This window comes from Grammomys surdaster, unplaced genomic scaffold (genome assembly GCF_004785775.1).
Source record: "Grammomys surdaster isolate TR1022 unplaced genomic scaffold, NIH_TR_1.0 125849, whole genome shotgun sequence".
Lineage (NCBI taxonomy): Eukaryota > Metazoa > Chordata > Mammalia > Rodentia > Muridae > Grammomys > Grammomys surdaster.
In genome coordinates, this window is record NW_021620675.1 from 769350 (window position 1) to 795934 (window position 26585).

A 26585-nucleotide genomic window follows, 5' to 3' on the forward strand; every position below is an offset into this window, starting at 1 on the left:
AAATTCTGAATTACAGAAATTTGGTAAATAGTATAATGGCTGAGCTATGCTCCAGGCCCTGATGATGATCACAGAGGAAGCATCTGGAGGAAAACTGCCCCTTAAAGATTCTTCCTCCCTTCCCATCCCACCTCTCATCCTAGTTCCAGCTCTTACTCTCCCTGCCACCCTTCCAGGCAGCATCCCACCTCTAACTCTTTAACAATCCAAATACACACAAAACTTCACCACCAGCTGATTCCCCCTAATACCAACTTCAAGACAATCCCACTCATTTCTGCTTGGACTCTCAGCTAGCACCTCAGAATCAATAAATCCAGAATTAAAACTGTCACAACATCTCCTCATCAGGCCCAGGGCCAGTTCATGATTTGCCGTCACCTGATGGCAGCAGTGCTGCCTTTATAAAGCTCTGGAACCTTCCAATCATCTTTAATAATCCTTGCCTCCTCCATCTATGTAATCAATAATAAAACTAACTCTTTTCAAAATTGAGCTTTTCTTCCTTTCTCCCTCCCTCCTTCCCTTCATCCCTCTCTCCCTCCCTCCCTCCCCCTCCTTCCTTCCCTCCTCCCCCCCCTCCCCCTCCTTTTCTCCCTTTCTTCCTCCTTCCCTCCCCCCCCCCTTTCTTTCTTTCTGGCATCTCACAATGTAGCCCTGGCTAGCCTAGAACTCATTATGTAGACTAGGCTGGCCTAGAACTCAAGAGATCTTCCTGTCTCTGTCTTGACAGTGCTGGGATTAAAGCTGTGTGCCTCCATGACAATCCAAAAACCACCACTCTAAACCTATCTTCCTCTCTGTCAGCACTGCACCCATCACAAGAACCTCATCTGGACTCCAGCAACCGTCTCCCCAACTCCTGCTTCTGCTCTCTCTTCTCACTGCTTCTAACATGGTATTTCCAGGAGAACCTTCCTAAAGATCTTCCATCTGCGGGCCCCTTTCAGAAGGGTGAGGTCACTGAAGAACGCCAGAGGGGCTGTGCTATTTGAGTCAGATATAAACTGTTCTTTTATTAGATCTGGAATGGACTCTGACTTGAGGATCAAAGAGACAGTCTGACCAGACAGGGAAGGGAAGGGTTTGTTTAGAAAACCTTCAAATTGCAAGACACATTTCAAGTTTAGGTGGTGAAAAAAAGTTTTCAAACCATGTGTCTATTTACCTGACTAGACCTTACATGTGAAACGAGTCCCTAGGCTCATATCTGTCCTCTTCTCCTCCCTATGGGATCATGGGCCCAATACTATTTTCAACAGTTTTTTAATTACTTAGTGAGTTTTGTTCCAATAGTAAGTCCTTGTACTAATTATAATCAAGTTTTGTACAAACAACTATCTATTTCTTGTGGGACCTAGAAAGCAAGCATGCTAACTAGGCCCTCCATAGCAGGTAGCCAGACAGAAATATTAGGGAACCATACCTTTAGAAGAGAAATGCATTGAATGTTCAATCAGATGTCATAGGAAGACAGAACAAATGTGAAAGTAAACTTACTGACTTGTTCCTGAGTTACTGTCACTGTTGGGAGAGACGTGATCTTCTCCTTGTCAGCTGGAGGGGGACCTGTGTTTTCCAGCTGTCCCAGAAGCTACAAAAGAAGAGGCAGCAATATTCATTATCTGGTAACTGGGGAGAGCCTTTCCAGCTGAGAATAGACAGCACAGGCATTAAGAATGTTTGCTGCCACTCCAGTGTCATTCCCTTCCCCACATCCTGCCTTTCTGTGTTTATAACACCTGTGTGAATGAATTACGATTTGAGAAAAAATAAATTATTAAAAAAAAAAGATACATTGTATCTGGGCCAAAAAAAAAAAAGGGAATGTTTGCTGCTCTTAACTTCTGCAGGACTCCCTCTGGGCACTGGAACACTCACAGCTGCTTTACAGTGTCAGAGGGACAGCAGTGTAAACCATGAGTATAAGAAAGACTAGAGACTGAAAAGCCCACCCTTGAGCATAAAGCAGTTAAATTTAAGATACCAAAAGAGTTGTGATGTCCTGGATAAAATTACAACTTAATAAAAACCAAGAGTAAACTGGTTCAAAATTTTATTCAGTCAGAAGGAAGGCATGAAAGTATGCAAAGCAGCAAAAAGTCAAGAGATGGCTATATTACTGTCTATGAGAAGACTCAGAATAAACACCATGCTTTCTATTCTCAGCAGTCCACAGAGAAATGAAAACTAGTCAAGTTAAAATGAGCGTAAACAAGTGGAAGCAATCATACAGCATGGGAAGCTCTGGTCTCTGTTTCCTTCCTCTACTTTGCTTGGTCTGGCAGAAACCCCTGCTTCAACACAGGAGACCCTATTCTTCCGTGAAGCGTCTGCTCCTCATAGGACTGAACAAAAGGACAAATTACAATGAACTGCTTGTTACAGGGTAAGTATTTACTTCTTCCAGAGGTAAAGTCATTCTCTAGAAATCCCAGGATGTCTAGTAGGAACATGGAAACTACACTAGGCCCATAGCCCATCCATCCACTTAGTAAAAAGAGAAACCCAAAAGCTCACACTATTGGTGAGAGCAGAGTGATTGACATTTCAGAAAGTAGCAGAAGGAATGCAGGAGTCTGTGGAATCATGAGACACATCAAACAGACACCCTCTCAAAAGGCAGCTCCTCACCTGAGTTACAATGGCATCAAGCCCTGTCTGACCCCAGGCATAGTCCCCAGGGTTGGAGTGCAGCATCCCGCTCCTATACATGAGATGAGACAGACAGGATTAGGTGGGGTGATCAGGCTGGCTCTCGGCCATATACCACAGTGGGGATCTGGCAGTGGAGCACGCTCCCTCAGAGCTGTAAGTCACTAGTCCTCTACAATCCAGAGGCAGACAAAGTCTCTGTATTTGAAAAGTCAAGCAGATTATCTAGAGATATTCTTTTATTCTCAATACTTTTTATCTAACTGGGACAAAATGTGATGCCCTCTAACTATTACAGGACACCCTGTGGGTTAAAAAAAAAAAAAAGTTTGTGTTTTGGCTGGCCCCAATCTATAGCAGACTTCCCTTGTTCTAAGAGGCCACACGTGCCCTGCACAGTAAGGACTTTTGGTAAAAAAGCAGCCACAGCAGTTCCTGTGAATTATGGCTCAGAACATTTACAAAGGGTCTTGGCTGGACTTCTTTCCTGGTGCAGCATCCTGGGTGACGGGCACAGGTTCTAGCTAGACCACACCTAAAGTAACCAGAGGCTGTATAAAGTGGAGCAAATGCAGGGAAGAACTGGACAGAGAGCCCTTCTGCAGCAATGTTAGAAATCACAAATGACCGCAGGAACAGCGGGCTCTAGGAAGACACTGTCTGCGAGCTCTACCATGCCTAAGCGTCAGTGATACTCAACTACGTATGTCTCTGTTTGTTTTGAGAAACTTTCTTACTTTGAGGAAAAAAAAGGTAAAATAATATGTTCTCAACTTCAGGAATTCTTCCTGTGTGGTCTGTAAGAAAAACTTGCAAAACAGATCTGAAGACGGGCAGGGACCATCATTCCCCACCCAATATAACTCAGACCAAGACAGAAAACAACCAGGCATGTCGAGCAATATCTTAGGGGACCAGGCCAGCTGTCCTGATCATCAACAAGGAAAAGTGAGTTCTGACTGAGTTTGGGTTTGGTTAAAAAAAACGTAATTCACCATCCCAGGCATCTCCATACTCACCTCTGCAGGCTCTTCTTTCTCTATGTACAGAAATGATAGCACCTAAAGTGGTACTACTCAGGCAATGCAATGTAGATACAGAACGGTCACTTACCAAGAAAAGGGGTGTGGGTATCCAGGCATGGCAGAATTTGCAAAAAATCCTGCAAAGATCTGTTGTATTATTCTGTTAAAAGACAGGAAAAGTGAGATAAAACAGCACACAAAGGTATTCTACAGACAATCATGGCTGACTAGTCAACAGTCAATGCTCTAAACCACAACAGTTTCCACTGCTTGCTATATAAAAGACAGAACATAAATCAGTCCACTCACTACCTATGGACATGTGTTCACTACTGCTCTTTGTGAGATCTGCCACTTTTAGACTAACACAATTTTTTAAAATTAGGTTAGAAAAATGACCCGATGTTATGATATGGTTTTCAAAATACTTCCTTGGATCTTTGACACCAGGGTGAGAAAGAATCCAAATGATGCTGCCCCAGTGGAATTCCAGACCCATTTCCTTTTTAAAAAGGGGATTAAGCTAATCAACATAACTTTGATTATGTTGATTATTAGCCAATATCAGACTATAGGACGAATACATCTACAAATTACCCAGTACTTCTCTCCCTTCAAACTCGGCTGGACTTAGTGATTCACTTGTTCTAGATTTTCTTTCCTTCTACCTCTCTCCATATTGGATCATCTACTCTAAAAGAGCTGCCAAGTCACGGGGACAGGAAAAAAGCTCTATGAAGAGACCCATATATGGTAAGCAAACTAAGGCCTCCTGCTACTTCTCAAGTGAAAGAGCTATCTTGGAAGCAAATCTTCCATGTCCAGTTCAAGTATTCAAATGACTACCCCCACAGTAGGTATGCTAACTATCACCTAACTGGAACCCTTTGCCAGAACCACCTAGCTAAGCTATTCCTCAATGCCAGAGATGCAGAAAAAAGTGAGACAGTAAATGTCAGCTGGGGTAACTCACAAAAGCTCCTCCTGCTTACCAGGAGCTTGAAGAGTCAATTACCACACATTGGTGAACTGATAAGCAGGTAGCAGGTGAGAAAGCAGCCTCGTCTCCTGAAGTTCTGCAGCCAGCCTGTTAAAAATGCGGAGTCTGCCAGGGTCATCTCCTTAACAGGGGCTCATTCTTCATTCTATGTTCCTTACCCTCTAGAAGTTAGAAGTCTGCTCAGTTTTATCAGAAGTACCAAAGAGAGACAGACTGCTCAGAGTGGTTTCAGTAAATTTTGTTCAGAAATTACTCTCAGCCAATATTCACACCATTTGTACTGACTTTTCTGTTACAGTTCTTGTAGTTACATAGCTTCTTATTAAAGGTAAATGTTAAAAGTGTATGAGGGGAGGTAGATGTATTTGCACTTTCAGCAAGTCTACAGAAGAGCAGAATGAACCCACAAATGTAGAGGGGAGTCCCACACTGAGCCCTCGGGAAACTCCACACAGTTCCATGTTGTACCCCTGCTCATTCTCCCAGGGCTCTTCTCTGAGTTCTGTTTTCCCTTTTTCTTCTCTTTCTGTTATGTTTTGTTTTTCCTTGAGGCAAGATCTCATTGTGTAGCACCAGCTGGACTGATACTTGCTATGGAATACAAGGGGCTTCAAACTCACAGCAATTCCCCTGCCTTATCTTCTTGAGTGCTGGAAACACAGGTATAGGTAGCCATGCCAAGAAATTCTATTTTCTATCTTGACTTCTTCTTCTTACATCCAACTTTCTAAATTAAAATACCACAAACAGGCAATAACTTCCATATTTTGTTTCCAGCCAAATATGCTGTCTGCTCACTACCTGCACTTGACACCTCCATTTGAATGTGTAACAAACACGTCACATTCACTATGTCCCAAATTAAATAATCTCCAATTTTTTCTTCCAAACTGTTCTTCCTAGTGCTTTCCATTTAACGGTGTCCTCACTTTTCTAGCTGCTCAGGTCAGCAACCTTGATGGCTGTCCTCCTTCTCTCTGTCCCTGTTACATGCTGCAGCCCATACTCAACGTTACACTCGAGCAACTCTCTAGTACTCTCATCTACGTCACTGGCGCTTCTAGCTTAGGTTAAGGCAGTGACTTCTTAAACGGCTCTCCACCTCCCCCCCCCCCCCCGACCTCAGTCCTCTGCTCTGTTCTCCACACAGTAGATACACATAAGTTAAAAGTGTCCACTGGAGGAGCAAAAGCCCTTAGATTCTCTGCATGTTTGAATCCCTGCCTTCCCAGACACACTCCAGAAACTTCCCTGAGACTCCATCTCCTCATACCCACCTCACTTAACTCTGTTCCACATCGGTGTGTCATGGAGGCACACTCTAGCTCCATCCTCCACTTCCTTTGTCTATTCACACACTTATTTAACCTTTTCAGTGAGGCCTTTGCTGAGTCCTTCTGGAACCTCTGTCTCCCACATCCCTTCTCTCCACTCCCGGCGCACTACCTCGCACTCAGCACTGCACAACACTCAGCACTTTACTTTTCCTCGTTAGTACTTAAAATCCACAAAAAGACACTTTTCACTACTGCACTCATTATTTTGTGTACAACACCTAAAAGAGCCACTGGGACAGAGGAAAAGCAATGTTTGTTGGATAAATTAAGAGAACCCCTAGATGGGGCCAAAGTGGATGTATATTAAGAGATATGTTCATATAAAATAGTAATAAAACATGTATATGATTGAGCCAATTTCAACTACATACATTGTGTATCTATATTTAAAAGTTTGTAAGTTACATATCAAAGTGTAACTGGGGCTGCTTCTTTGTAATGACGACCTTGAACTCAGAGATCTCCTTGCCTTGTCTCCTGGGATTCATAGCCACTATGCCTCAAGATCTCCACGCCAAGATCCAGGTCAGAAACTTGTAACTCCCAGCCTCAAGATCAGGATCACAGGTAAGCCTTCCAATTCTGGATTGTAGTTCATTCCAGATATAGCCAACTTGACAACCAGGAATAGCCACTACACTGTCTTTTACTCCATTTAAAAAGAAAACACTAACATTTTTAAAAGGGGGAAAGTTAACAACCAATGTCAATTCTCAAAACCTAAGTTGTGATTGGTATCAGGAAACTATGATGCTAAAATTTAGGGATGACGTCTTTAAAACATACTGTGTAGGTAGAAGAAAGCCTTCTAAGATGCAGGCTAACAATCAAAGGCCTTTCTGGGCACAGATGTACCTTACTTAATGGAGTGCTTGCCTTGCTTGCACAAAGCATGGGACATGCAGCTGGGAGCCTGACAAGCAGATTTTAAAAAGTTACACTGCTACTCAAATGAACAGAAGTTGTTACGAGGAAGAAGCCACGGTAAAAATAGATAATTAAAAATTAATTTGATATAATCTATAAAACAAAATTGTAATGTACTTTCAAAACAGGTAACACAACCACTATGGCAACATACAGAATAGGAAGACTGCTTTGTGGGTAGAGAAATATGTCCCAACAATAGTCTGAGTTTCATTTACACTTCCATGAAGACAAAAGACACTAGACTAAAAGTTCTCAAGTTCTACTTCCTAACATGCTGGCATATCTTTAAAACACTGTAATCTCACCAAATGCAAATATTTTTATTGTTGTTATTACCTTGGCTCCAATACTAATCATTTCAGACAGGGTTTCTTGGTGATGTCACTGTTTGCCACTTGGCTAGACGGCTGTAGGGATCCTCCTGTCTACACTATCTTCCCCCAAGGTTACAGACAACTGTGACCACACTGGGCTGCTTTGACATACGTGCTCAGGAGCCACACTCAGGTCCTCACACTTGTCAGGAAGGTACTTTACCAACGAAGCTGCCTCAGGATGCCCCTTTCTTAGTTAATTGTTTTGATTTCAGATAGTATTCCATTATGGAGCCTTCACTGCCTTAGAATTTAAAATGTAGACTAGACTGACCTCAAACTTACAGCAAACCAGGTGCTGGAGTCAAATGCATCACCACACCCAGCTATAACTTCTTTTCATTTTTTTTTTCTTTTTTTTTTTTTTTTTTTTTTTTTCGAGACAGGGTTTCTCTGTATAGCCCGGGCTGTCCTGGAACTCACTCTGTAGACCAGGCTGGCCTCGAACTCAGAAATCCGCCTGCCTCTGCCTCCCAAGTGCTGGGATTAAAGGCGTGCGCCACCACTGCCCGGCACTTCTTTTCATTTTAAATGAAATACAGCTAAAAACATTTTTGTTGCCTATCATTTTGTTACTTAGTTGAACTCTTTAATCTATCATACTTTTTTATTTTATTCTTTTGAATTTTCCAGATAAATAGCCATAGTATCTATAAAGATGGACTGTATTTTTCATGCTTATGCCTATTTCTATTTTAAACTGAATGTGTTTATTTTTCTGTGTATGAGTATTTTGGCTGCACGGATGTCTGTGTATGCAGTGCAAAAACCAGGAGAGGGCATCAGATCCTCTGGACCTGGAGTTATAGCCAAGTCATCTTGTGGGCACTGGGGACTGCACCTGAGCCACTAGAGGAGCAGCCAGTGTTCTTAACTTCTGAGCCACCATCTCTGCAGCCTTGCACTGACTCTTAGCTTTCGAAAGAGGCTTAGCAGTACTCCATTCTTCCTGACTTTAGTAAGTGTTCCAAGTCTTTCTAAAGCAATTATGCTTTTGGTTTCCAAAATGACTTATCTTGATTATCAATTTTACGGGATCTAGAATCACTATGGAAGCAAAGCTCTGGGTTCAGGATTTTCTAGGATGGGTTGATTTAGTTGAGGGAGAAGATCCATCGTAGCCAAGGGTGGCAAACTCCATGAGCTGATGGCATGGGCTGACTAGAGGAGAGAGGACTGAGCAGCTGCTCTCATCTCTGCATCCACCTGCAGATGCAGTGCCGCTGTAACCTCATGCTGTGCCTGATTCCCACCATGATACACTGTCCGGTGAACTGGGAGCTAAAGTAAACCTTTTCTCCCTTAATTGTTTTTGCCAAATATTTTGTCCCAGAAATGTATAAAATAACTAACACAGTTATATAGTACAATATATACACTGTTATTTTTTAAAAGATTTATTTATTTGTTATTTATATGAGTACATTGTAGCTGTCTTCAAACACAAGAAGAGGGCATCAGATCCCATTACAGATGGTTGTGAGCTACCATGTGGTTGCTGGGAATTGAACTCAAGATCTCTAGAAGAGCAGTCAGTGTTCTTAACCACTGAGCCATCTCTCTGGCCCATACACTATTATTTTTAAAAGGAAGTTTTGTTTTCAGGGTTTGGTGGCTCACCCCTACAATCTAGTACCAGGGAGGCTGAGGCAGGACAACTGAAAGGTTTTGAGGCCAGTCTGAGCTACAAATTTATGTCCAGGAAAGACATAAAAAACATATTATGATATGTCAACTACCATGGTAGGAATAATGGTCCCTTTCTTCTTGGAACTTAAGTCTAATAGGAAGAAAGATATTAATAACCTTGTGTTTTAATAAGCAATAGAAAATGTGTTTCATTCATAGATCTAGAGGCTGGGGAGGAAGTCAATAGAGCACATCCCCTTCATCCTCCCACCCTGCCGTCCTCAGCATCAGCCACACCTTCCATCCATAGAGGATGGGTTGCAGCAGCTGTAAGTATAATATCTTTACAAAGTAAAAAGCTAGTATTCTCCTTGGATATTTATAAAAGAATATGTGTGTGTGTTGGGAGATGTATCCCATATTCCTTACAGCAGACTTTCAGACTTTTAGAGTCCCAATAGTGAAAAGTGGGTTCCATACCAATTCCCTATGTCAAGAACCCTCAGAAAATAATCTGGTATTTTCGGGTCATAATTCAAAGATAGTCTCCATTTAGTAAGAAAAGTAAGAGGGGAAAAAAAAACTGCTACTGACTATATGGTCCACATTTGGGCATATAAAAACATGCAGTCTCACTTCACAATACAACATCTAAAATTGAAATAAATTGAAAACAGGTGGGTCTATTTAAAGATATATAATAGTGATTATATATAGGAAAGAATTCATCAAGAAATAATTTAAATGACAAAACTTACAAAATAGAGAGTCTAAATCTAAACTTACAACACCTACAATGAAAATACAATAAAAATCCTCAGAAGATTGCTTGCTATACACTGAAAAACTAATGACTATACAGTACAACTCACCTGATATATGCTTGTTTTGTTTTGTTTTGTTTTGTTTTGTTTTGTTTTGTTTTGTTTTGAGAAAGGGTTTCTCTGTGTAGTCCTGGCTGTCCCAGAACTCACTCTGTAGACCAGGCTGGCCTCAAACTCAGAAATCTGCCTGTCTCTGCCTCCCAAGTGTTGGGATTAAAGGCGTGCGCCACCACCGCCCGGCTTGATATATGCTTTTTATTGTTGTTTAGTTTGTTGTTTCAGCTAAAGGCTCATGGAGCCTGGACTGGCTTCAAACTCACTAGAGAGCTGAAGCCAGCTTGAATTTCTGATTCTCCCAAATGCTGGGGTTACAAGCATGTGCCACCAAACCCAGTTCACACATGCCATTGAGTCTATTGTAAGGGATGAGCAGACACTGCAGCTGGCTAATCATAAATCATTCTCCACACCACTCTCCTTGCCACCTCACAATAAAGGATACAAAGTTAACTCTATTCTCATCTAGCTTTCCTCACATCTGTGGACAGGAAACATTAGGACACAGTGCTCAGTAAAGGAAATATTCTGAGCACAGAGTAAGAGGCAGTAGAAAAAGATTTAACAAAAATGTAGTATAAAGCAGGCTTGGTGCCATGCACCTAGCAACTGGGAGCCTAAATCAGGAGGATCTGGAATTCAAAACCAGCCTGAGCTACCTGGTAGATGTAAATCGCCTATAAAATGGTTTTAAGATGGAGGGTAGGAGAGGGGACACGCTACAGCAATTTCATATTAAGCCTGCAGTTCTCATCTCTTTAAATCTTTAAATCCAGATCTTTGCATTCTGAAGTGGTTTGAATAAGAATGGGCTCCAACTGTTGGAAGTACTTGGAAGCATTCGGAGGTGTGCCCTCGTTGGAAGAATCACTAGGGGCGGGTTTAGGAGTTTCAAAAGCCCAAGACATCCCATTGTACCCTCTCCCTGCCTCCTCCCCATGGATTGAGATTTGAGTTAGTTCCTCAGCTCTGGCCAAGCTCTCTGCTGCTTGCTGCCACACTGTTCTGCCACAATGGACTCCTAGCCCTCTGAAACCACATGCACAGTTCTGAGCTTTTGTTCATAAGCTGCCTGGTCATGCTGCTTTGTCATAGCAACAGAAAAGTGACTAAGACAGATCCCAATGTTATAGAATACACTTGCCTTACCTCCTGGTATCTTCCAATTTTTTTTCTTTTCTTTTTATCTATTTATTTTCTTTTTTATTTTGGAGACATGGTCCTGGAACTCATTCTGTAGACCAGAGTGGCTTTCCAAAACTCCATCTACCTCTGCCTCCCCAGGCCTGGGAATAAAGGTGTATACTACCACATTCTGTTTTCTGAGGTATGATCTCAGTATTTAGCCCAGGTTGGTCTTGAACTCATGCTCTTTGCAGCCTGCCAAATGCTTATAAGCACAAAGTATCAAACTTAGCCTTTTCTAAAATTTGATAAATCTCCCCTAAGATATTAATAAACAAATGCTACAGAAGTGTATTAGACATACCACTCTCTATTTTATCACCAACCCTTAAATGATAACTCTTGAGTATGACATTCAATTTTGCTTCATTTCCATCCTGTTTATATTTCTGTCTTGTCCACAACAGTCTGAGGACTTTATAAAGATTAGATTTTGCCAGTAACAATCTAAACAGCCCTTAAGAACTCAAAATAACAACTCACCCTTCAATAGCTGGTGACCTGTCGGGACGGGTACTTCCCCGAGACCTGTATCTTCTTGTCATTGGCAACCTTGGAGGCCGACTTGGTCCCCAAAAGTCAGTGTGAGTTTGGTGACCTCTCTCATTGGCTCTATTATCTTGGTCCAGTGGATTGCTACTTAGAAATGGTCTAAAATCTTGTAAAAACATTGTGTGATCCAGATGGTCCCAAAGCTAGTAAAAAAAAAAAAAAAAAAAAGCACATTAGCCTAGAATATGGGAGGCTCGATCCCTTGCACTGGTTGACTGTAAACAAACAAATTTAAAAAGTTTAAAACTTTCACATACATACATACATACATTCATACATACATACACACATACATATGCATATATGAAAGCAAACAAATGCCTAGTTCTTTTCCTTAACAGTTACCTAATATCCACATCCACATGCCTTTGCACAGTCTCTCCTCCAGAAATACACTATGAGCTAAAGGCTAGCACCGATGTCCACCCCAAGCATAACTAACAGTTCAAATCAATGTTATACTCTATGCTTTGTCACAAGTGGCATCTGCATTCCCAACAAAACAAATATATTTCTCCACTTGTAAAGAACACTTCATCACTATGAAGTAGAGATAGATGTCTTTAAAATATGTCTCTTGACTTGGCACTGGCATCAAAGACAGGCTGGGTCAAAACTATGCCAAAGCAGTGCAGCTATGTCTAATAAGAGCCTCTGTTGCCGGGCGGTGGTGGCGCACGCCTTTAATCCCGGCACTTGGGAGGCAGAGGCAGGCGGATTTCTGAGTTTGAGGCCAGCCTGGTCTACAGAGTGAGTTCCAGGACAGCGAGGGCTACACAAAGAAACCCTGTCTCGAAAACAAAACAAAAAACAAAACAAAACAAAAAAAAAAATAGCCTCCATGGGCTGGTGAGATGGCTCAGTGGTTAAGAGCACTGACTAGTCTTTCAGAGGTCATGAGTTCAAATCCCAGCAACCACATGGTGGCTCACAACCATCCATAATGAGATCTGATGCCCTCTTATGGGGTGTCTGAAGACAGCTACAATGTATTTACATACAATAAATAAATTTAAAAATAAAAAAAATTGCCTCCAGCCGGGCGGTGGTGGCGCACGCCTTTAATCCCAGAACTTGGGAGGCAGAGGCAGGCGGATTTCTGAGTTCGAGGCCAGCCTGGTCTACAGAGTGAGTTCCAGGACAGCTAGGACTACACAGAGAAACCCTGTCTCGAAAAAAACAAAAACAACAACAACAACAAAAAAATAGCCTCCATTGTACACATTTTCATTGTCAATATGGGAGGGAAAGAAACTGGGTGTGGGAGAATCAGTAAGCAAAGGGGAAAAGGAAATTAACTTTTTAAAAAGATGATTTTTTTTAACTCTGTGTGTCTCTGTGAGTAGTTTTACACATATGAATGCAGTGCTCAAGGAAGTCGGAAGAGGCACAGGATCCCCTGGAGCTAAGGTTACAGACGGTTAGGAGCCACAGAACATGCACGGGTGCTGGAAAGCCCACACCCATCCTCTGCAAGAGCATCCAGTGCTCCTAACTGCTGAGCCATCTCTCCAGTCCAAAACAAGTTTTTAGAAACTCTTCTGCTTCAAAAGAATTTTATTTTCAAGTAGAAAGATGTAGACACCAAATCCTACCATAGAAAGGTTAGAAACGCAAAAGTTCCACACAGCCCCTTTGGAGGTTACTGAGGGAAGCCATGACCAGCTGTCTCTGTGCTTCCTATTTTGTGATGAAATGAACAGTCTCTGCCACATGTTCCTACTACCAAGAATGGGGCTGTCCCACCATGCCTTCCTTGTCATGATGAACTCCACCACTCTAAAACCATGAACCAGAATAAACCATTTTCCCCTTAAGCTGTCTCTGTTGGGTGCTGTATTCACACAGATCCAAAAGTAACTAATACAGAAACTATAATATGTTTGCTAACTGTAAGTATCATAAGCGATGAAGGCTTGCATTGCCTCAGGATACCACCATGACATTCTTTTCAGTACAAATAAGTCATGTGTTGTGGATAGCCACGGCCTTGTATTTTGATACTAATTCCCCTTTCCTGTGAAGGGCTGCAGGGGAGGTGGGCCTCATTATACAGGTGATTTCTAGTGAACCTTCTGCCCATCTTTTTTTTTTTTTTTTTTTTTTTTTTTTTGGTTTGGTTTTTCGAGACAGGGTTTCTCTGTGTAGCCCTGGCTGTCCTGGAACTTACTCTGTAGACCAGGCTAGCCTCGAACTCTCGAACTCAGAAATCCACCTGCCTCTGCCTCCCAAGTGCTGGGATTAAAGGCGTGCGCCACCACCGCCCGGCTCCTTCTGCCCATCTTAATTTGTAAAATAAAGGCTAGAGCCAGTGATTGGGCAGAAGAAAGGGAAGTGGAGAAATAAAGGTTAGTGGGAAGACGACTAGAGGAAGACAATGGAGGACGGAGACGACAACCAGGGAGAAGAGAGGAGAGAAGACGACAGAGGACGACAGAGGACGACAGAGGAGGACGACTGGGAAGCAGGAGGTAGAAGGACAGGCACAGGGTCTGGAAAACCCACAAGTTATAAGGGTCTCATAGCTGGGGAACAGAGTAGTGTAGGGGTATCTGCCCAATCTAGGCTTACAGAATATATTCATAGTCACTGAGTTGTGTTTTCACTGACCGCTCCTATTCGAGTTGGAGATTTAAGTATCTCCCACTACAGTCCTGGATATTTTACGTCTTAAGATTACCATCACATATATTCAATACATGTAAAAGAGCACATGAACAGGACGTAGAGAAGATACAAGTCCATAAGCCATTTTTTCATTATCTCCCTAAAGCTACTGAAACTCTCTATGTATCCCTCTCAGAACCTCCAGAAGTAAATGCTATCCAAATATTTTGTTTATAATTCACTGGCTTTTTTTCTATTCTTTTTATTTTAAAATGCTTATTAGCATACATTAATTATACGTGTAGCTAATGACCTTTATCACAGACACTCCCCATGACATTGTATCCCCCTTCCACTCTTGCTGGTCCCTTCCTCTTCCCAACCAGCCCCCTCTACTTTAATGTCTCTTCCACTTTGTCTTTTTCTTTTGTTATTGTTTTCTTTTGTACTGTATGTTTTTTGGTTGACCCACTGAGCTTTAGCATGGTTGCTCACAGGGCATACATGATGTTATTTACAGACTTACAGTGCATCAGCACTGCACAGTAGTGCACTACTGAAGACGATGCTTCTCCCTCTCCTCTGCATGGAGTTCTGAGGATCCATACTCTAGTCGTCATACTTGCTCAGGGAGGGCTGTGGCCACTCAGCATCCTCCAGCCTGGCTAACTACACTCCTTAGATTACTGTCAATTGTTACCACAGCTAAGAAAGTGGAAAATCCAAAGCACCTTCAGCATCAGCTTGAGGAACTTTGGTACTTGTTTGGAAATGCAAAGTGGTGCCAACTAATAGTAATAGTGTTTGTCTAGCCTACTTTCATCCCCAGATGACAGTGTGCCTTAACCATAAAAACATAGAATAAAAGAGTACATCTCAGAACTTCATTCCAAGCCAACACGAAGGATAAGAATAGCTCCAGGTCATCTGTCTCAGAGCAGACTTACACAAGCATAAGGGAAAAGAACTCATTAACAGAACTGGGTCTTCAGGACACAACTTACATAAGTATAAACTAACTGAATGACTACAGAGTTTTAGTAAAACATTTGAAAGAATTACATGGTTTGACAAATTTGTCTTGAAAAACAACAACAAAGTAAGTTACTCTGACTAGAAGTAAAAAGACAAAGCTTCCTGAGTCATTACAAACAAGACAGAGCTGAGGCAGCTAAGCACACGTTCCACGTGTGGACTGGTGCCGGATGCCAGCACCCCTGTAACAAGCTCAACAGTCCATCAGGCACATGTCTCGAGCAGGAGGGCAGAGACAGGAGGGTTACTAGGGCTTGCTGGCATCAAGCTAGCCAAGAAAACTCTGGCTCAACGGAAGAGGCAGAGTCTGATAAGGGTGACACCTAAGAGCCTCTTTTGGCCTCCACACATGCACACACACCAGCACACTCATATGCACAGCACTCACACAAAGGTGCACAAATATAAATCAACAAATCTCTTAAAATATAAATAAAAATAAACAACAGTACAGATGATATCTTCCACTTGACAGACCTTGCTCTGAGCCAACTGCAATCATATCCTCCACATACTTAAAATGTTAAGGTGTGTTTCTCAGAGCTAAACAGTTAATTAATTATATGACACAAGAATCTCACTGTTAGCTATAAAAGAGAGTTATAAATATATCACAAAGAAACACGTACACATATATTAATAGCAGAACTACTCTAGTCCTTAGAGCGCAGTGTAAATGTCCAGTGTCTATCGGCTAACACAGAGATACACAGTAACAGTCACATGGAGCTAGGCCTTAGCTAGTAGACATCCTGCCTGCACACTGAAGCTGAGGGATCGATTCCCAACATCAAAAGGAAAAGAATGAATGTCTGCACAATGTATTGTGCAGCCACACAATGAAGGAAGTAGTAATGTATGCTGTAACATGGGAAAACTTGAAAACATTATGCTAAGTAGAAAAAAAAATCAGTCAGAAAAGGTCACATTTCATATGATACCATTTATAGCTACTATCCTACATAGAGACAGAAAGTGGATTGGGAGTTGATTAGTGTGGGGAAACTGTGGAGAAATAAGAAGTATAAATGGTTAAAAGATGCTGGACGGTGGTGGCGCACGCCTTTAATCCCGGCACTTGGGAGGCAGAGGCAGGTGGATTTCTGAGTTCGAGGACAGCCTGGTCTACAGAGTGAGTTCCAGGACAGCCAGGGCTACACAGAGAAACCCTGTCTCGAAAAACAAAAAGGGAAAAAAAATGGTTAAAAGATTGGGGCTAATGGAAGAGTTCTGGGGAATAGAGAAAGAGTTCCTGATGTTTATTGATGTGAAGTGCTTTGAAAGCAAAAGGACCTAAGTTCAATCTCCACAAACCCACATTAAAAAGAACAAAATCCAAGTGTGGAATTGTGGAAATAGAGACAGGCAGATCCCTGGAGCTTTATGGCCAGCTAGCCTAGCCTATTTGGTAAATTTCTGGCCAGTAGAGACCCTGACTCGAAAGAAATGATGGACATTACCAGAAGAACCACACACACACACACAGAGGGGGAGGGAGAAACAGACAGAGACAGAGATACACAGAGAGAGAATATGTGAATATGTATGTTTGACTGTGATATGTGTGGGTGCTCTGGAATTAGTAGTAATGGCTATACAATGGTGTGAACATGCTACAACTGGTGAATTACAAACTTTAAAAGAGTGAATTACATTATATGTGAATTCCTCTCAATTTGAAAATATCACTAGACATAAAGAAACACATTATTCCAGCTACAATCCTAGCAACTTCATAACCTACTCTCACCAACGAACAGATCATCTAAACAAACTCAACACAGAAACTTAAAGGTTAAGCTGTAGTGGAGATCAAATGCACTCATCAAATCTCTACTGGATAGTTTATCAACAGCTGCAGAGCATACATCCTTCTCAGGAGCCACAGAAAAGTCTGTATACAGCTGCAGAGCAAACACCCTCTTCAGTGGCCATGGACTTTCTCCAAAGCAGATCACATCTTAGACTGTAAAAAAATCCTTAACAAATATAAAATAAATGAGTTTTTATATTTCATCAGACCATAATAGAAACTACACATTTTATAGAAATGATAGAGATTAATAAGCACTCTTGACTGATCAATGTCCCAGTGAAAAATTATGGAACATAAAAAGGTCCTGCAAGCAAATTTACCAAAATCTTTGGTGAATTGTGAAAGCAATTCTAAGAGGAAAGCAGATAAACGGGAGTAGTTACATTAAAAACAGAACTCAGATAAATGACTTGATGATGGACCTCAAGGTCTTAGAAAAAAGAGTAAGACAAACTCAAAATCATAGACAGAAAATAATAAAGATCGGGGCAGAAAGTAATAAAGCAGGAACTAAGACAATACATGAAACATAGTTCTTTGATAAACCAGACTGACAAACCCTTATCTAAATTCATCAAGAGAGAACACACAAATAATATTAGATTCAAACTGGAGATACTACAACAAATTCCAATGAGACCCCGGGGTTCACAGTGAAATACTTGAAGAAAAACTTACATTCCAAAAAATTGCAAAATCTAGGAGAGATTTCTAGATTCATATGGATGAAAATTAAACCAAGAGACTATGTAAGCCCAGGTGTGTCAAGGCTCATGCCTGTAATCTGTCTTTAGGAAGCTGAAGCAAGGGAATTTCTATGAGTTTAAGCCAATCTGAACTACAAAGTGAATTCCAGTCCAGTATGGACTTGGGAGTACCTGTGGGAAAATGAAAAAGAAGAGAAACAGAAAAGACAACCTTTCCTATAAAACACACTGCTGAACAGTAATAAATTGTCTCCAATGAACAGTCCAAGACTAGACAAACTCAATCATACCAGACCTTCGAAGAACTAGAACCAATGCTCTTCAAAAATTCAACAAAATAGGGCTGGAGAGATGGCTCAGTGGTTAAGAATATTACTGGCTGTTCTTCTAAAGGTCCTGAGTTCAATTCCCAGCACCCACACAGCAGCTCACAACTGTCTATAATTGTAGTCACATTGGACCCAATGCCCTTTTCTGGCGTACAGGTGTACATGCAGACAAAACATCCATATGCATAAAAGAAAAATGTATTTTTAAAAGCTCTATAAAATAGAAAGGGAATATTATCAAATTCATTCTATAAAGCTAGTATTATTCTGTTACCAAAACAAGATAAATACAAGAAAAAAGTCTAGAGATTAATTTCCCTGATGAACACAAATATAAAATTTGTAAGAATAAAATTCAAGTACACATTAAGAAGCTCATACTCTACCAGCTGTGCTGGCACATGCCTTTAACCCAAGCACTCAGAGGCAGAAGCAGGAGGATCTTTGAGTTCAAGGCCAGCCTGATTTACAGAGCGAGATCCAGGACAGCCAGGACTACATAGAGAAACACTGTCTCAGAAAACAAGGAAGAGGAGGAGGAAGAGATGAAGGAGGAAGATGAGGAGCAGCAGCAGCAGCGCTCATACACCATGACCAGGCTGGCTTCATTACAGGGATGCTATGACAGTTCAACATACAAACCAATAAATGTAGTGAAGCATGTAAACAGCCTTCAGGAGAGAAATCACATGGTAACCTCAATAGATAGAGGAAAACATTTTTTTAAAACTACAGTATCCCTGCATGGTAAAAAGTTTTGAGGGTATTAAAAGAAACCTCAACATACTAAAGAATATATATGACAAACCTAAGTCCATTATTAGACTAGCTAAGGAAGAAATTTAAATCAGGATGTCCAGTCTCTGCTCTTACTCAAAATAGTGTTTCATTCTTAGCAAGAGCAGTAATGAAAGAAGTACATGGTTTTAAACAGAGAATGAACAGGCAAAACTAATCCCAATTGCAGATAATACGATCCTATTCTTAAAAGACTTAAAAGTTCCATCAGAACACTCTTAGAACTAATAAACATTTTTACAAAGTAGTAGGATCCCAAACTAGCATGCAAACATCAGTACTGGGGCCAGCAAGGTGGCTCGTCATGTAATGAGATTGTCACCAAGCTCATTAAGTACACATTAAGGACCTGAGGTTAATAATTCTCAGGACCTACATGATAGCAGGAAAGAACCAACTCCTGTAAGTTGTCCTCTGACTTCTACACATGTAACACTGCATGTTCACATGAAAACACACATGCACGCACAAATGTACAAGAATGTACATTTATTTATGTAAAGTAAATCTAAAAAAACTTTTTGGTTTAAAAAGTTCAGTAAAGTACTAAGGAAATGTCAAAGTGAGTAAAGTGCTTCCCCTGCCTGTATTTGACCCCTAGAACCCATATAAAAAGCTACACTGCCTTATGCTTGTAACCCAAGCACTGGAATAGCAGAGACAAGAGGATTCCTGGGGTTTGTAGACTAGCTAGTCTAGCAGAATCTGGCAAGTTTTTAATTCATCAATAGACCCTGTCTCAGAAACTGGCGGAGACCAGTACCTACATAAAATCCTGTGTGACCGCATGCACCTATAACCCCAGTACTGTTGGGGCCGAGACAGGAGGATCACTGAGGCTTGCTGGCACACCAAATAATATTTGATAAAGATGTCAAAAACATTAGGGGGCTTCAGAGATGGCTTGACAGGTTAAAGCACTTGTTCTTGTAGAGGACCTGGTGGATCACAACCATCTGTAAATCCAGCCCCAGGGTATTTAATGCCCTCTTCTGACTTCCATAGGCACCAGGCATGCACATGGTACACATACCTACATACAGGCAAAACATTCATACACTTAAATAATAAAATAAGTAAATCTAAAAATATATATATTAAAAATTTCAGCATCTTTAGCCATTTAGAGAAATACAAATCAAAACCACTGAGAGACTCCATTTTACTCCAGTTAGAATTGCTGTCATCAAGGAGAGACAACACCAAATAGGACAAAGATGTGAGGATCTGAATCCAATATCCAGAGCTCTCATAAAAACGCCTGGCATGGTAGTTCACACTTTTAGTATCAGACTGCGGGGAGGGGGAAATCAAGAATGGATGTTAGATTTTGTAGAACGCTTTTGTTGCCAAGTTTCGAAATAGGATAATCTTTTTTTTAAGAGTACTAATACAGTGAATTATATTAACTTATTTTTGATTGTTGAACCAACCTTACATTCTTGGGGTAAATTCTATTTGATCTTGATTTACTTCCCATTTTATATATGGCTTGGTTTTATATATTTCTTGTCAAAGTTTTATCTACATTTTTACATCTATATTTAAAAAGAGATATAGTCTGTACTTCCTTTCAATGTCTCTATTTTAAGAACTGAAGTTACCTTTTTATTTTTGAAAAGTACTTAAACACAATTATTCACAAAGTCCCTTAACATAGTAAAGCAAATTTTCCATCAAGTGTATTTACACGCCACACACACATATGTACACACACACACACACACACACACACACACACACACTAGTGCATCCTTTCACATTCCAAGTATCCGTCTTAGTTACTTTTCTATTCCTATAACAAAATATTTTGACCAAGGCAACTTATAAAAGAAAGCAGTTAATTTGGAGGTTCATGGTTCCAGAGCGTTACAGTCCTTGGCCATAATGGCAGAGAATATAGCACCAGGCAGGAATGGTCTTGGAGCAGAACCTGAGAGCTTACATTCAGTCCACAAGCACAAGGCAGGAAGAGAAAAAGAGTAACTGGGAATGGTGTGGGCTTTTTAAATCTCAAAGCACACACCCTTCTAATCTTTCTCATACAGTTCCACCACTTTGGGAAATCTCTGAGCCTATGGAGGCCATTCTCATCCAAACCACCACATCTCACTCCCTGGCCCTACAGACTTATAACCATACCATAATCCAAAATGTACTCAATCCATTTTCAAAAATCTCTAGTCTGTCAGTCTCATGACTGTTTAAAAGTCTAAAGTCAGGGGCTGGAGAGATGGCTCAGTGGTTAAGAGCACTGACTGCTCTTCCAGAGGTCCTGAGTTCAATTCCCAGCAACCACAAGGTGACTCGCAACCATCTCTAATGGGATCTGATGCCCTCTTCTGGTGTGTCTGAAGACAGCTACAGTGTATTCATATACATAAATCTTAAAAATAAATAAAAGTCTAAAGTCTCTTCTGAGACTCAAGGCAATCTCTTAATCCCTGTAAAATCACACTTCCAATGTATACAATACAATACACATTATCATTCCAAAAGAGAAGAAAAGAAGCATAGTGAGGAAATACTGGACCAGAACAAAACTGAAATCCAGAAAGGAAAACCCCAAATCCTGTAACTCCAAGTCTGATATCAAATGGCTTAGATGACTTCATCCTTCCAACTTTGCTGACTGCAACATGCTGCTTCTCCCTCTTAAGCTGGCTCCACTCACTCCCCATTTGCAGCTCTTCTTGACATCTCTGGCATTCCAACATCCTAGGGTCTCCAACACAATCCAGATTCCACTTTTCACAGCTTCATGAAATGGCCTCTCTGGTCCTCCACATGCCTGACCTCAGCATCTCTCCTTAACCATGGAGGAAGATTCCACAGTCCCTGTACTCCCGTATCTTTCATGGCTCTAAAGCCAGAATCACTATGCTGCCAAGTTCTGTTGCCTGCTTGGGATGCAGCCTGGCCCCCTTCTGGAAATAAAATAATAACAATAATAACAATCATACAAGCTTTCCTTTGTTGTGCTCTTAAGGAACAGATAACTCCTTAGGCCGTTCCTTTTCACAGACTGCGGGCTTAGCTAGGTGGGAGTCTTGCTCTGTGGCCACCACTCCCTTTTTTTTTTCCATTTCTCCTTATCTCTTTCAGCACAAACCAACGCCCCAACATTAAATTTCCTGCTTCTTTCTTTCTCCTCAAATAGTACATTTTATTCTTCTTTTTGCTCTGCTTTTTCATTTTCATTGTAAATCTACATAAGAGTGATCACTAATACCCACACATATCAATATTAGGCCACCTTGAAATCTACCAATGAACTTAGAACAAAACTCAACTTAGTTTTAGGCAAATTATTCAGATAAAGGCAAAATGTAGCAACATTCTTTGCCAAATTATAGCAAAAATGGTCTCTAGCCCATGGTGTCTAGCTAATGCTGTTCCTCTATGAAACCTCTTGAGCAGGGTCTCCATAGTCCACACTGGCCTCAGCACTACTGTCTTCCAGACTCTACTAGGATGGCCCATGGAAGCCCACTTACAGGCTTATAGCATTCAACAACTTTTCTAATCCAAAGTCACAAACCTTCTACATTTCTCCAAACAACGGCATGGCCAGGCCTGTTACAGCAACATAACACTTCGTAGTACCAAGCTGTAGCTTAGTTATACCATGATCAAGGCAACTTATAAAAGAAAGCATTTAACTGGGGGTTCATGGTTTCAAAGGATTAGAGTATTTAACCATCATGCCAGGGAGCACGGCAACAAGCAGATATTCATGGCACTAGGGAAGCAGCTGACAGCTTACACAAGCTGACAGATCCACAAGCACAAGACAGAGAGAGAGCTAACTGTGAATAGTGTGAGCTTTTTAAATCTCAAAGCCAGTGATATACCTCCTCCAAAAAGGCCACACCTCCTAATCCTTCCCAGACAGTTCTACCACCTGCAGACCAAGCTTTCAAATATATGAGCCTATGGGAGTCATTTTCATTTAAACCACCACATATCCCAGCTTATGAAGTAAATTATGTGACTACTAGAATGGCTATAGAGACATCAGATGACAATGGAAGGTGAATAGCATCAGAGTAGCTGCTCTGTGATGGCTACGGTGACTCCTTACTTGACAGAATCTAGAATTACCTAGGACATGAGCCTCTGGGCACCCCATGAGGCATTATGTAGACTAGGTTAATAAACATGGGTGGCACCCATTTCCTAGGCTGTGGTCCTAGACTGCATGGAAAACAGAAACTAAACTGAGTGCACCACCTATGTACATGTGTGTATCATATAACCAGCTGCCTCAAATGCCTGCCCCAGACTTCCCCACATGGTAACTGTGAAGTCAAAATAACCCTTTCTCCCTTAGGTTGTTTTGTCAGGGTGTTTTATCACAACAACAGGAAAAGTAACTAAGAAACACTTCAAATTTATTTTTATCTTACTTTGAACTACATGTGGATCCAAAGAGGCATTTCAGAGCTAACTCTTCAGCCAGGTTTTAGATACTTGACACTAAAACCACATCTTCTTCACATTTTTATTAGCAAATATTAAGAAGCAAGGAGATCCCATTTTCCCATGTGTCACAGAAATAAAGCTTCTACTTAGCAATGGTTAGTAGGAAGGTTGAATAAAATCAGTTAAAAGCTAAAAGTATAATTTAAAAGACTTGTGCTTTAAAAGGTCTAGCTCCAGAAAATAACTTCTTCAAAAAAAAAATTTAAAAAGCCAGGCATGGTAGTGCATACCTTTAATTCCAGCACTTTAGATGCAGAAGGGGAAAGATATCTGTGAGTTTCAGGCCAGCCTAGTCTACATAGTTAGTTTCAGGTCAACCAAAATTATAAAGCTAGACCCTGTCTCTAACACACACACACACACACACACACACACACACACACACACAGAGAGAGAGAGAAAGAGACAGAGACAGAGACAGAGAGACAGAGACAGAGAGAGAGACAGAGAGAGACAGAGAGAAAGAGAAAGAGAAATTTTAAACAAAAAAATGTATTTTACAGTAAGAAAAAGAACAATGGGATAGTGAAAGAAAGTAAAACTAGAGCCCTGGGGCTCCTGGAACACAAGGCTAAAACAGCAAATGGCGTCAGGCATGGCCGCTCACACCTGTACCCTCCCTCAGCACTCCCTCCTTCTTCTTCCTCCTTCTACCCCTGGTCTCCTTCTTCCAACCAGGTCACTCCAACCCCATGTACCTCTAACCTCCAAGTAATAGGCTATAGGCAGCTGCGTTAGTCAGTGTTGATAGAAGTCTGCAGAGTGAGCAGCACTGCTCTGCTGAGGTTGCTAATGAGAACCTGAGGCAATGAGCTCAGTGGCCCAGGGATGCACTGACGACCTGAAAGCCCCTGTCTGACACCCAGTGACATCTGCTCTCAAGAGTCAGCTGTAGGCATCTTAGATTCCCCCTCCACTACCTCTAGCATGTTACTCAAGTATTGTTGCTCTGTCACTGCTAAGCCTCTTCCTGCCTTCTTTCCCAACTACCCTCCCCACTCCATCCTAGCTTGAAAGATAAATAAGTATTAAGTATTTTGAAAATTTTCTTGGATTAAGCTTTTTCTAATATATCCATTTAGGACAGCCAAGAGATGGCTCAGCAGTTAAGAGCACCGGCTGTTTTTCCAGAGTACTTGGGTTCACCTCCCAGAACACACAAGGCAGCTCACAATTGTCTATAACTGATCTGTTTATAAAAAGATAAAGAGATATAGAGTGTTCTATAGATGTGTGTGGGGAGGTATAGGGGAAGGAGATGTCTCAGCGGGCTCACGCTCAGGCATCTCTTCCCCTTGAGGGACCAGCCCTGAGGTATAGTACAAAAAAGAGTTTATTCAGAGCATGGGGAGGGAGTTAAGAGGGCAGTAGAGGCAGAGAGAGAGAGAGAGAAAGAGATAGAGACAGAGAATCAGAGACAGAGAGAGAGAGACAGAGAGAAAGACAGAGACAGAGACAGAGAGAGAGGGACAGAAAGAGACAGAGAGAGAGACAGAGAGAAGAGAAAGAAAAGAGAAGTAGAAGCTGGCCATGAGTGCATGGAGAGAGGGAGGAAGGGGGAAGGGGCGAGGGGACAAAAGGGGAGCAAGACACAAGATAGCAGAGCAAGAGAGCAAAAGAGAGAGGAGGGGGCAAGCAGCTCCTTTTATAGTGGGGCAGGCCTACCTGACTATTGCCAGGTAACTGTGGGAAAGAGCATACCTGGCTGTTGCCAGGTAACTGTGGGGTGGCATTTAGACAGAATGCTAACAATAACTCTTGTTCCAAGAAATCCAACACCCTTACTCAGACATATTGACAGGCAAAACATCAATGCACATGAAATAAAAATAAATTTAAAATAAAGAAAAATTAAAATTTATCTAATGATAGAAAATAGTCTCTTCATATCTAAGCAACTCACTAAAGAAAAACAGACTCAAGAGGGTTCCAGGATCCAACAGGGATGACATTAGCTGAAATACCCAACAAAGGGGAGATAGAACCTGTAGAGACCATATCAGTAGTTAGGAATGGCCCCTGTTGAGGGATGGGGCCACCCACCCATCTCAAAAATATTGATTCAGAATTGCTCCTGTCTAAAGGAAATGCAGGGACAAAGAGTGGAGCAGAGACTGAAGGAAAGGCCAGCCAGAGACTGCCCCGCCTAGGGATCCATCCCATCTACAGACACTATTGCTAATGCCAAGAAGCACTTGTTGACAGGAGCCTGGTATAGCTGTCTCCTGAGAGATTCTGCCAGACCCTGACCAATACAGATGCTGAGGCTCGAAGCCAACCATCGGACTGAGCACGGGGGGGCCCCAATGGAGGAGTTAGGGGAAGGACTGAAGGAGCTGAAGGAGATTGTAACCCTATAGGAAGAACAACAATATCAACCAACCAGACCCCTCAGAGCTCCCAGGGACTAAACCACCAACTAAAGAGTACACATGGAGGGACCCATGGCTCCAGATACATATGTAACAGAGGATGGCCTTATCTGACATCAATGGGAGGGGAGGCCCTTGGTTCTGTGGAGGCTTGATGCCCCAGTGTAGGGGGATGCTAGGGCAGTGAAGCAGGAGTGGGTAGGTGGGTGGGTAGCACCTTCATAGAAGCAGGGGGAATGGGGGATGGGATGAGGGTTTGCAGAGGGGAAACTGTGAAGGGGGACAACAAATGTAAATAAATAAGATAACCAAAAAAAAGAAAAACACAGAAAAATCAAACATATGCCTGTGGTAAAATAATCAATTAGAACATGGAAAGCAAGTGTTGGTGCTCTATTTAACTGTATTTCTAAGTCTAAGCTGTTTTTGTCTCTAGGGACATGGATATAAAAACATATAGCTTTAGAATACTATTTTGAGACAGGTTTTTTTTTTTTTTACAGCTTTTTTAAAAAAATCTAAATTCCTTCTCCATGAAATGCATTCATGGCTCTAATCTATCAGCCCCTGTCTTAAGACAGACATATTGGGGTCTACATACCAAGCGTGTGTTGTTAACATCCTATGAAGTTCATGTTTCCATTTCCCCTATAGTCAGTCTCCCAAGGAAACAGACAGGCACAGACATACTGTAAGGAACTTTGTTGTAGTTACACAGTTAGGCTGCATACCTAGTGTATGGACTCTGTACTCTGTCACTGTATACAGTCGGGCTGGACTACATGGTCTTCCTTCCAATGTACTTCTACACATGCCCCCACAGGACGGTTAATACACTCCTGTGTCTGTGTCTTCCCACTCACTTGAT

General features: G+C 41.5%; 1 protein-coding gene across 2 annotated transcripts in view; it reads right to left on the reverse strand.

Moving 5' to 3' along the window:
• The window catches only part of Rnf115 (ring finger protein 115), a 63746-nt gene that overhangs the window by 7242 nt on the left and 29919 nt on the right, over positions 1–26585 (reverse strand). For both annotated transcript variants that reach the window (XM_028789726.1, XM_028789727.1), the window contains 4 exons: positions 11500–11711; positions 3769–3840; positions 2635–2707; positions 1501–1594 (listed from right to left, as the gene is read on the reverse strand). In XM_028789726.1, the coding sequence (XP_028645559.1) occupies positions 1501–1594; positions 2635–2707; positions 3769–3840; positions 11500–11711 (451 nt within the window). The remainder of the gene's footprint in view (positions 1–1500; positions 1595–2634; positions 2708–3768; positions 3841–11499; positions 11712–26585) is intronic.